Source organism: Oncorhynchus mykiss, chromosome 6 (assembly GCF_013265735.2).
Source record: "Oncorhynchus mykiss isolate Arlee chromosome 6, USDA_OmykA_1.1, whole genome shotgun sequence".
NCBI classification, from domain to species: Eukaryota; Metazoa; Chordata; class Actinopteri; order Salmoniformes; family Salmonidae; genus Oncorhynchus; species Oncorhynchus mykiss.
This window is the reverse complement of record NC_048570.1, coordinates 31944541-31955763: the sequence shown is the minus strand read 5'-3', so window position 1 is coordinate 31955763 and position 11223 is coordinate 31944541. Positions and strand designations below refer to the sequence as shown.

General features: G+C 47.2%; 2 protein-coding genes across 3 annotated transcripts; one reads left to right on the top strand and one right to left on the bottom strand.

Annotated features, from left to right (window-relative positions):
- Positions 1-597: 597 nt before the first annotated feature.
- Positions 598-8625, bottom strand: tfip11 (tuftelin interacting protein 11). 2 transcript variants are annotated; one of them, XM_036979902.1, is made up of 15 exons: positions 8487-8625; positions 7594-7812; positions 7277-7448; positions 6932-7100; positions 6681-6808; positions 3777-3938; positions 3471-3662; positions 3158-3337; positions 2893-3027; positions 2653-2759; positions 2364-2532; positions 1892-2135; positions 1521-1663; positions 1189-1354; positions 598-1087 (listed from the first exon to the last, which is right to left on the bottom strand). In XM_036979902.1, exons 2-15 carry the CDS (start codon positions 7800-7802, stop codon positions 738-740), a joined length of 2526 nt encoding a protein of 841 aa, XP_036835797.1. In that variant the 5' UTR covers positions 7803-7812; positions 8487-8625; the 3' UTR covers positions 598-737. The 2 variants fall into 2 exon arrangements, with proteins under 2 accessions (XP_036835797.1, XP_021461859.2); XM_021606184.2 differs by lacking the exon at positions 8487-8625 and adding an exon at positions 8212-8350.
- srrd (SRR1 domain containing) lies at positions 8371-11215 on the top strand. Its single transcript, XM_021606187.2, has 7 exons — positions 8371-8688; positions 8845-8885; positions 9040-9251; positions 9527-9625; positions 9715-9866; positions 9937-9982; positions 10108-11215. The coding sequence occupies exons 1-7, from the start codon at positions 8540-8542 to the stop codon at positions 10360-10362; spliced, it is 954 nt and encodes a 317-aa protein (XP_021461862.1). The 5' UTR covers positions 8371-8539; the 3' UTR covers positions 10363-11215.
- Positions 11216-11223: the final 8 nt, after the last annotated feature.

The following is an 11223-nucleotide window of genomic DNA, read 5'->3' as shown; positions in this document are numbered from 1 at the left end:
GAGTCCCGCGCCTCAGCTAGTTCATTGTCATCAATTAACCTTTATTTAACTAGGCAAGTCCATTAAAAACAAATTATTTACAATGACAGCCTGCCCCAGCCGACACTGGGCCAATTGTGCACCGCCCTATGGGCCTCTCAATTATGGCCGGTTGAGAATGGAATGGAATTGAACCAGGGTCTGTAGGGACACCTCTAGCACCGAGATGCAGCATCTTATACTGCTGTGCCACTCAGGAGTTCTCTTCTCACTAGAAGTTGTGCAACAGTGGTAGGCAAACATACATACATGCTCCCAAGTTGCGCAGCGGTCTGAGGCACTGCATCTCAGTGCTAGTCGTCGTCACTACAGACACCCTGGTTCGATTCCAGATTGTAGCACAACCGGCTGTGATTAGGAATTCTATAGGGCGGCGCTCAATTGGCACAGTGTCACCCGGGTTGGGCCATCATTGTAAACAAGAATTTGTTCTTAACTCTTAGATAAATAAAGGTTAAAAATGGGTTTCAGTCGTGATTTTACAGCCAAGTAATTTAAACTCCTACGAGCAATACTCTTGGTTTGCAGCGGTGAGTCTACAACAAAAAATAACTTATGTAGAAAGTCAAATCATTTATTCATGGTTCCAATTACATATTTCAGTGATTACCAGCTGAATAACAAACTTATTACAAACAAATGACAAGCGTGCTGCCTCTACACATCTTTCACCTTATCGCCATCTCCATCTCCCTCTATCACTTGGCCATATCTATGAGACTCTGTAGGGACGTAGGGACCCAGGTCTTCTCTCCCTGTACAAAGACCACTCCTCTGTCTATGTAGATGACGATACGTCCAAAGGTGTACAGCTGTTTGCCCTCGTGGCGTTTGGCAACCAGCGGCATGAAGACAATGTTGTTCTCCTCAGCCTTGGTCTGGATCAGGTCTTTGAAGTTGGTGGGCAGGCTGGCACCGATGCCTCGCTGCGCCACGCTCTCAGCATCCCGGCGCTCCTGCAGAGCCTCGTACTGGAAGTCTTTACGACGCTCTGTGTGTGTGAGGTATGCTATGTTCTCACGGGCACCAGGCTGCATGTACCCCCCACCTGCAGAAAGAGAAGGGTGCGTGTGTATCATATTAACCTATGCCAAAGGTCGGTGATCAATTCATGTTGTTTGGAACTGTGTGTGTGTGTGTAATACGAACCAAGGCCAGAGGAGACAGCGCGGTTCATGATGTCCAGAGCTTCGTTGAACTTGTCCTTAACGAGTGGCTGAGCCAGAACAGCATCACTGAATATGGACTTCCAGCCCAGGTACCACTTTGTAATCTCCTCATAGTTAGGACTGTTACTGAGCCACGAACACAGCACCTACACAAACAGACAAACACACAAATCAATTATCTCCGCATAGTTAAGAACATTTACAGACTATTTAGGTCTAAAAAAAAACAGCACAGGTAAACAAATCAGGAGTGAGTCAATTATCATTAAGCACAACCTCTGTGCTCTCTCACAAACATACATACATACATACCTGTAGCCACTTGGAGAAGAAGTGTTTGTCCAGCAGTGATACGAGGCTGGAGGGAGACAGCATGCCCTCCCAGTCCAACACCCAATTGAACGGCTCCATCTGCTGCTGGTGAGGATTTATTACCAGCTCCCCCAGACACAGAGCTATAGGGAAGGAGAGTAGGAAGTAAGAAACTACTGTTCTACTATCCAGTAATATTTGTCTGCGTCCCCATTTTGGCACCCCATGTCCTTTATAATGCACTACTTATGACCAGAGTTTGTCAAAAGTAGTGCACTATCTTGGGAAGAAGGTGACATTTGGGACGCAGTCAGCATAGTGTCATTCAGCTGGCTTCAGGGGCCACTGAAGGTAAGTGTGTGTATGTTTACCTAGTTTAGGAATTATGTTTTTGACCATGAAGGCCTCCCAGGCACCGGGCGTGAACACGTCTCTCCATGGTTGGAGGATGAGGCGGGCGGAGCCGTCACTTGGGTGCCAGCGCTGCAGCGCATTGGCCAGTTTACTGCGGATGGGCGGGTAGAGAGGCTCCAGCCGTGATTGGAGCAGAGGCAGCCAGGGGTGGAGCCAGGAGTGGATGGGCACTGTGTCGGTCAGGGGGTTCCAGCTATCCACCTATGAAAGAGAAGGGGTGGGGTTAGTGGGGGTAGAAAGAGTGTGTTCATTATGTTTATGGTTCTGGGTAGAAAAAAGTGACACTTTGAGCTACCCCACCAAGACCAAACTACTACTACTTTACAGTTGTGAAATGTTTCTTCCTTTTCTTAACAGAAAGCTTGGCACCACATCACGAGACTTAATCTTTGTATCACTGGTATAGTGCTGATGCGTGTGTGATTCTACCTCTCTCTGCAGCCTGGGGAAGAGGAGTTGTTCCAGGAGGTGATTTAGTATCCAGAGGGGCAGCAGAGGGGCCCAGACCTCCACACAGTCCACCATGGGTCCTACCATGCGAGGCTGCCACCCCGACACACACACTCGCAGCACAGGGATCCACACCTCCCACAGCAGCCTGTACACACACACACGTTATATTCACTCGCATAAGGCTTGACATTCTGGTATTTTTCCCACTTGCCCACTGTGCACACACAGACACACACCTCTGAGGTGTGAAGTGGTATTGATTTACCTGTGGTAGGGGTCCATGTGTGCTTCAGGGGCGTTGGCGTGGTGAAGCTGATTAGACTCCAGGATGGCTCGCCACTGACCCACCTCCTCCAGACCATATGAACTGTCCTACAGACAAACAGCACAAACAGCAGGACTCCAGCAGGAGTGGAGGGAACTAGGAGTACATGCAAGTGTTTTCATGCACTTGGTGGTGCTTCCACAACTAAAAGGTGGAGCACGCAAGGGAGTGTGTGTGTACCTTGAGAGGATCCCATGTGCGTAGTTTCTCTCTGAGTAGTGGATGTACTACAGCCGCAGCCAGATCTCCCAAACCTAGAGTCTTGTACTCCTCATAGAACTCACTCTGTAGAGTCTCAAAAACACCAGCACACTCCTAGAGAGAGAGAGAGAGGGGGAGTAAAATACAATAAAGAAAAGTTTGTACCACAAGGTTCAATACTGGGACCATTGTTATTCTCCATCTTGAAAAATGACCTGCCCCGAGAGAGCACAAACATGTGTACCTGCAGGCTGGGTCCTACCCCGGGTGCAGTCTCCCCGCTCTGAAAGCGATCCACCAGCTGCAGTACTGCCTCTAGCCTCTGGATGGCATCCCGTTCTGTCCCGAGCCTCGTCTGCAGACCGGAGCTCTCGTGGCTTAGAGTCACCACCACGTCACGCTCATGCTGCAGACGCCGTGAGGACTACAGACAGACAGGGGAATATATTGTGAGTTTATATGAGTTTCTGAACTCTCTGGAAATAGTGTTATAGTAAATCGGTGAGGTGTGTTGTCTCAGAAGCAGAAAGTTGTGTATCCTAGGGGTTAGGGGTTACCTGTAGTATGTCTTGTTCCGTCAGGTCGATCAGTAGTTGCAGGTTGTGTTCCAGCTCTGGCAGGGCAAAGCCAGACGTCTTCTGCTCACGTGTGGCCACGCTCAGTGGAGCCTCCTCTGGTACACTGAGTTTGTTAGTCATCTGACTGTAGCTGTAATACACCTTCTGTTCCCTGCCTGTCATATCTATCACCTAGAGAGAGGTGGGGAGCATTTTTTTCTTCTTAAATTATAAAATTAAACCGTTTAAATCAGTTTCTGGATACTTAAATGTGTAACTGTGTGTGTGCGCGCAAGTGTCCCCCACCTTGACCTGAGCCAGTTCTCCAGCGGGTGTCTGTGTGGTCCGTCCAGCCAGCTTGCCTTTAGCCTTCAGCTCCTCTACAGTCCTGTAGGAATACTTTGGTTTCTTCTTCCCTCCACCACCTGCAGGGTCTCTACGCCACTGACCTAGTTCCCTCTGGAACTCCTAGAAAAAAGGGGGATAAAGGTATGTTAAATCAAATTTTATTAGTCACATGCGCCGAATACAACAGGTTACAGTGAAATGCTTACTTACTAGTCCCTAACCAACAATGCAGTACAAATAAGAATAAGAAATAAGTCATTAAAGAGCAGCAGTAAAATAACAATAGCGAGACTATATACAGGGGGGTACCGGTACAGAGTTAATGTGTGGGGGCACCGGTTAGTCGATGTACATGTAGGTAGAGTTATTGAAGTGACTATTCAGAGTAGCAGCATTGTAAAATGGGGGAGGGGGCAATGCAAATAGTCTGGGTAGCCATTTTATTAGATGTTCAGGAGTCTTATGGCTTGAGGGTAGAAGCTGTTAGAAGCCTCTTGGACCTAGACTTCGCGCTCCAGTACCGCTTGCCGTGCGGTAGCAGAGAGAACAGTCTATGACTAGGGTGGCTGGAGTCTGACAAATTTTAGGGCCTTCCTCTGACACCGCCTGGTATAGAGGTCCTGGATGGCAGGAAGCTTTGCCCCAGTTATATACTGGGCCATACGCACTACCCTCTGTAGTGCCTTGCGGTCGGAGGCTGAGCAGTTGCCATACCAGGCAGTGATGCAACCCGTCAGGATGCTCTCGATGGTGCAGCTGTAGAACTTTTTTAGGATCTGAGGACCCATGCCAAATTTGTTCAGTCTCCTGAGTAGGAATAGGTTTTGTCATGCCCTCTTCACAACTGTCTGTGTGCCTGGACCATGATAGTTTGTTGGTGATGTAGACACCAAGGAACTTGAAGCTCTCAAGCTTCTCCACTACAGCCCCGTCAATGAGAATGGGGGCGTGCTCGGTCCTTTTTCCTGTAGTCCACAATCATCTCCTCCATCTCCTGTCTTGATCACGTTGAGGGAGAGGTTTTGTCCTGGCACCACACAGCCAGGTCTCTGACCACCTCCCTATAGGCTGTCTCGTCGTTGTCGGTGATCAGGACTACCACTGTGGTGTCATCAGCAAACTTAATGATGGTGTTGGAGTCGTGCCTGGCCGTGCAGTCACGAGTGAACAGGGAGTACAGGAGACTGAGCACACACCCCTGAGGGTCCCTTGTGTTGAGGATCAGCGTGGTGGATGTGTTGTTACTTAACCTTACCACCTGGGGGCGGCCCGTCAGGCAGTCCAGGATCCAGTTGCAGAGGGAGGTATTTAGTCCCAGGGTCCTTAGGTTATTGATGAGCTTTGAGGGCACTATGGTGTTGAATGCTGAGCTGCAGTCAATGAATAGCATTCTCACATAGGTGTTCCTTTTGTCCAGGTGGGAAAGGGCAGTGTGGAATGCAATAGAGATTGCATCATCTGTGGATCTGTTAAGGCGTTATGCAAATTGGAGTGGGTCTAGGGTTTATGGGATAATGGTGTTGATGTGAGCCATGACCAGCCTTTCAAAGCACTTCATGACTACAGACATGAGTGCTACGGGTCAGTAGTAATTTAGGCAGGTTACCTTAGTGTTTTTGGGCACAGGGACTATGGTGGTCTGCTTAAAACATGTTGGTATTACAAAGTCAGACAGGGAGAGGTTGATAATGTCAGTGAGACACTTGTCAGTTGGTCAGCGCATGCTGGCAGTACATGTCCTGGTAATCCGTCTGGCACTGCGGTCCTGTGAATTTTGACCTGTTGTAAAGGTCTTACTCACATCGGGTCCAGAGAGCGTGATCACAGTCTTCCCAGAACAGCTGGTGCTCTCATGCATGTTTCAGTGTTATTTGCCTCGAAGCGAGCATAAAGTAGTTTAGCTCGTCTAGTCGGCTCCTGTCACTTCCCTTTCTAGTCTGTAATGGTTTGCAAGCCCTGCCACATCCGACGAGCGTCAGAGCCGGTGTAGTACGATTCGATCTAAGTCCTGTATTGACGCTTTGCCTGTTTGATGGTTCGGAGGGCATAGCGGGATTTCTTATAAGCTTCCGGGTTAGAGTCCCGGTCCTTGAAAGCAGCAGTCACTGTGGGGACGACGTCCTCCATGTACTTATTGATAAAGCCAGTGATTGATGTGGTGTAATCCTCAATGTCATCGGAAGAATCCCGGGAACATATTCCAGTTTGTGCTAGCAAAATAGTCCTGTAGCTTAACATCTTCTTCATCTGACCACTTTTTTATTTGATCGAGTCACTGTTGCTTCCCGCTTAAATTTTTGCTTGTAAGCAGGAATCAAGAGGATAGAATTATGGTCAGATTTGCCAAATGGAGGGCGAGGGAGAGCTTTGTATGCGTCTCTGTGTGTGGAGTAAAGGTGATCTAGCGTTTTTCCCCCTCTGGTTGCACATTTAACATGCTGATAGAAATTTGGTAAGACCGATTTAAAGTCGCATTAAAGTCCCCGGCCACATCGAGGAGCACAGATTCTGGGTGAGCGTTTTCCTGTTTGCTTGTGGCGGAATACAGCTCATTGAGTGCGGTCTTAGTGCCAGCCTGTCTGTGGTGGTATGTAAACAGCTACAAAAAATACATATGAACACACTATCTACCAAGAGTTGTCTACAGCTTATCATGAGATACTCTACCTCAGGCGAGCAAAGGCATATATCATTAAACCAGGTACAGATGTTGTGCTCACAAATCTACAAGGACCGAATAGGAGAGAGGAATATAGTGGAAAGGTCATCACTACATTGTTTATACCTAACCAGTCCCTTTCAGATCTGTGCTCAGACTACAGAAGTGGTTGAGGATGGGGAGAAACAGAAAGAGAGAGCTACCTTCTCCTCCTCCTCCTCGGAGTCAACCACAGGGAAGTCCTGTAGTGACTGTTTGGTTCTCTCGTTGCCGTAGGCGCCCACCGCCCCCTTTCCCTTCCGAAGCTTTGCCTCGATGGGATTCAAAATACCTTAGGAGAGAGGTTTTAGAGGTCAGACCTGAGGAGAGAGGCAGCATTCGAAAGAGGACATTTGAACCTTAACAGAAGAATTAGCAGAATTTCCCTCTCTCATTCTCTCTCTCTCATACCCACCCTGGGCGTTTTTCCCCAGTCCTTTCCCTGGTACATAGCCCATCTTCTGGAGGAGTTTCTGGCCAATCCCCTTGGTGTGTTTCTCCCAAGTGCCCAAGTCTCCTCCAGCTCGGATACCAGCCACAAACCCCGTCCTCTGGGACTGGCTATTGCCACGGAAATGACCACCCTGGAGAAATCAGACAGAAGAGGGAAAGACAGAGTTAACCATGCAAGTAAGACAAAATCAATCCTCCTAATAATTCTGTATATTGGTCATTAATATGTGATTCTGTGTTGAACCTTTGATTCACAGAACCTAATGCTCCTTCAAGGTCCCATAAAACACACACCACATACACCTACCGTCTGCAGTTTCTTAGGTGCAGTGTCACGGGGTGGGGGTTGGGCAGGGGGAGTGTTGTCATTGTCAGAGTCATCTGACCCTCCATCTATCTGCTGCTGTTGCTTCTCCTCTGCTGCAGACTTGCGCAGCCCAGCACTCACAAAACTCACAGGGGCAGAGTAGTCCTTAGACCTGGGATTAAGAGTAGACACAGACCCAATGAAGACCATGAGATTGTGACAACCATCTCTGCCACCGTCTCCTCTTTCTGAATGTGTGTGTAGTTTAGTCATCAGCATTTTATCAGGTGGAGAGTGTACAGGAACCAGCCTCCTACCTCTTCCCTCCGAAGCTGGGTCTCTCATCGTCGGAGTCTCCCCTCTCTGCCCAGATGCCATAGACGGCCTCCTCTTTGGTCTGTCTGTGTCTGCGACGCTCCGGGTTAAACTCATTGGCCAGGTCCCATTCTGTCACCTCAAACTTCTCTACCTCCACCCCCTCATCCTCCTCCTCTCCCTGCCGTCCGTACAGGTGGGACATAGACATGGCTGGGTCTCTGAGAAGAAAACAGTTATTCAAGCCTTCATCGTTAAGGAATAGTTAACAGAAATTACCCAGTCACTTCCTCATATGGACGATTAAAACGTAGGTAGTGCATACACTGTACAGTCTATGGACTACACTTTTTAGAAAGTAACGTTAGGTATTTATTGTCTGGACTTGCTTGCTTTATGGCGAAACAACTGAAGTGATATGACCCTGTTAGCATGCAGAATATACAAGTTGACATTGATAAAGCTGATTTTAGATCTATTTAGTGTTAGCTAGTTATATATTAATTCTAGCTAGTCTAACGTCGTCATGGGACAGCAGGTTTCCTGCTCTGGCTACGCGTCGTTGGAGGGACCAGCTCGATTTACATGTCTAGGAAAGTACATTGAACTTAATGACTTACCTGAACTGCTCAGTTGTTGCAACTATCGATGAACGCAAATATATATTGACAATGTGTGCCGCTATCTAGCTAGCATTGTAACGAAGACGAAACCCCAAGTACTTCCCCTTGACAAATATTACACCGGAAGCAAAATGGGTTTGCGTGCGCCACTTTCAAAACAGTCCCCCCTGTGTTGCCAGAAATACTAGCTACTAACTTTTTGTTTCATTCATTTTCCCTACGATTACACAATTAGTGACAGTATCATTACCATAAATTCATGAGTCTAATACCTGTGTTGGTTAGGTGAGCTGTTGTGTGGATGTAGATAAGCGAACTATTCCAGATGCCGAACAGCGGTGAGGAGTGGCAGGTGGCCCGGCGACGGAAGGGAGCAGGCCGCAGAGGGAAGATTCCTCACACGGCCTGTCATGAACCTGGACACGCCGACGCTGTGGACACAGATAGGACCAAACAAAGGATCACAGAAACCATGTAAGAAGAACAAAGCTATTAAAATCAAGGATTATCCTTGACTGTTCCCATATGTCATTCACTGTACTGTATTGTACAAAGGTGGACAGTAGGCCTATCTAATCACAGCAGTTGACACAAAAACATAACTGTGTTTCTTTATTTTTCCCATTGTAGGGCTGAACTGAGGTGTGCAGACTTCTGGTTTGAGTGGAGAGGTGCGTAACAGAACTCGAATGGATGATCTTGTTCTGTATCCGGTCCCATTTGGCCAGTCCCATAACTTCCAGCCTCTACCAATAGCGACACAATAAACCTGAAGGAATTGGATTAGTGTTAACACTATGGTAATAGAGTTCTTTCCTTTCTCAGATCGACTGACGGCTGTGGCTAAGGTAGACTCCCCAGAGGTTGGAGGGGACCCAGCAGCAGGCTCTGACCCAGGACCTGAGGGTGGGGACCGGGCCCGGGAGGCCCCTAGCGGCCCACTGGAGTGTGTGTGTTATGGTCTGGGCTCCTTCTCTTGCTGTGTGACAGCTCGTTACCAACTAGCTATGCTGCTATTGATTCTGGAGTCACTACAGGTACTCTCTCTCTCTCTTTCTCTCTCTCAAGACCTAAGACACGGCCTAAAGACACCACTTCACTGTATTCCTCCTGTCCCACTCTAGATTCCCATGAAGAAGTGCAGTGTGGAAAGGGGGATACCTAGTCAGTTGTACAACTGAATGCATTCAACTGAAATGTGTCTTCCGCATTTTACCCAACACCTCTGAATCAGAGAGGTGTGGAGGGCTGCCTTAATCGACCCTATATTCCATACTATACTGTGTGTAATGTATACTGTATTCCTGTCTAGATCCCTATGGAGTGGTGCAGTGTGTACGACCCTGTGTTTTCCTCAGGGGAGATGGAGGTACTGAGACAGCTTGGCCTCAACGTGCTGACTGAGAACGAGGTGTGTGTGGAAGAAATACAGAACACAATTTTTGTCTCTGCAGATGGACTAATGAAATGCTATTGTATTCATGTGTGTGATGTCATCAGGAGGGGAAGCGAGCAGTGTCGAGGCCAACTCTTTTCTACCTGATGCATTGTGGGAAGGCTCTGTACAACAACCTGCTGTGGAAGAACTGGAGTAGAGATGCACTGCCTCTACTGACTATCATAGGAAACAGCTTTGCAGGCATACAGGACAGGTGTGTGTGTGTGTGTGTGTGTGTGTGTGGGTAGGTGTGTGTGATCCTCTAACAATTGTCTTTCCTTCAGGATGATTCAGAGAGAACTCCAGAGAGACTACAGCTACATAGCACACGTATCCTTTGAAACTGAGTACAGTGTCATAAGAAAATAGATATACAATAGAAATGCAGTATAGCTACATATGATCCACTGTCTATGGAGGTATTTGACCCTTAACCCCCCCCCTGTGTGTGTCAGGCTGTGTGTGTGTGTGAGGAGTGGCCCCTTCCATGCCCGTCCCGACTCCTGGACATCTTCAATGACACTGCCCTCATCACCTTCAAGCCCAGCAGCCTCTGCAAACTGCCACAATCCGCCTGGGGGGAAGCACCAGAGCCCCAATACCAACACTGCCCCGATCTGGAGATCATACAGAGGCCCACAGAGATGAGAGGAGTGGAGGATGAAGGAATCACTGTGGTCTCTGTGGTTCCCAGTGAAATGAGAGGATAACAAGGATTTTTTTCCCCCTTGTAATCCTTTGGTGGGACATTTTCTTTTTGGGGTAAATGTATTTTCAGGGTGGAAAAACACGTTAAGCTTCAACTTAAACTAGATATAAAGTATGTAGAAAAGTCAATGAACATCTATATTTTTTTATTAATATAATCTTTGAGAACTAACAATCACCAAAATAAAAGCTAGACAGTGAGAATTGAAAATTCCAAAAACAATTGAATTTATCAGTATTCCTTTTGTTATTATGTTTGAACAAAAGAACACATCATTATCCATGGTGAAATGCATAGAATTGCAGGAAACTAGCTTTAAAACTGCAACATTTTCTCAGCTCCATGGCAGAATATATAGAATCACAGGAAATTAGCTTTAAAACTGCAACATTTTCTCTCAGCTCCATGGCAGAATATATAGAATCGCAGGAAATTAGCTTTAAAACTGCAACATTTTCTCTCAGCTCCATGGCAGAATATATAGAATCGCAGGAAATTAGCTTTAAAACGGCCAAAAACATTCTCCGCTCCATGGAGAAATTTGTTGAATTGCAGGAAATTGGCTTATTTTTTGATACAGCGCCAAGATAGGGTCCTCTAAAATGTAGCCACGCCGACGGTCATCTGGGCTCATTACTACGGCAAACCACGCCCACCCCTAAGCCCCTTTTTGATCCAGAAAAAAACCCTGGATAGGATGGTGGATACTGGACGTATGCCAAGTCGGATTCACTTCCACAGTCGGAAAATCTGGCAGAAGTGTGTGAGTGCTGTGGACCTGTGTGTGTTTGTTGATATGTGGAATGTATGTATGTTATAAAATTTGGAAGAAGAATAAAATGTTAAAAAAAGAACAATTACC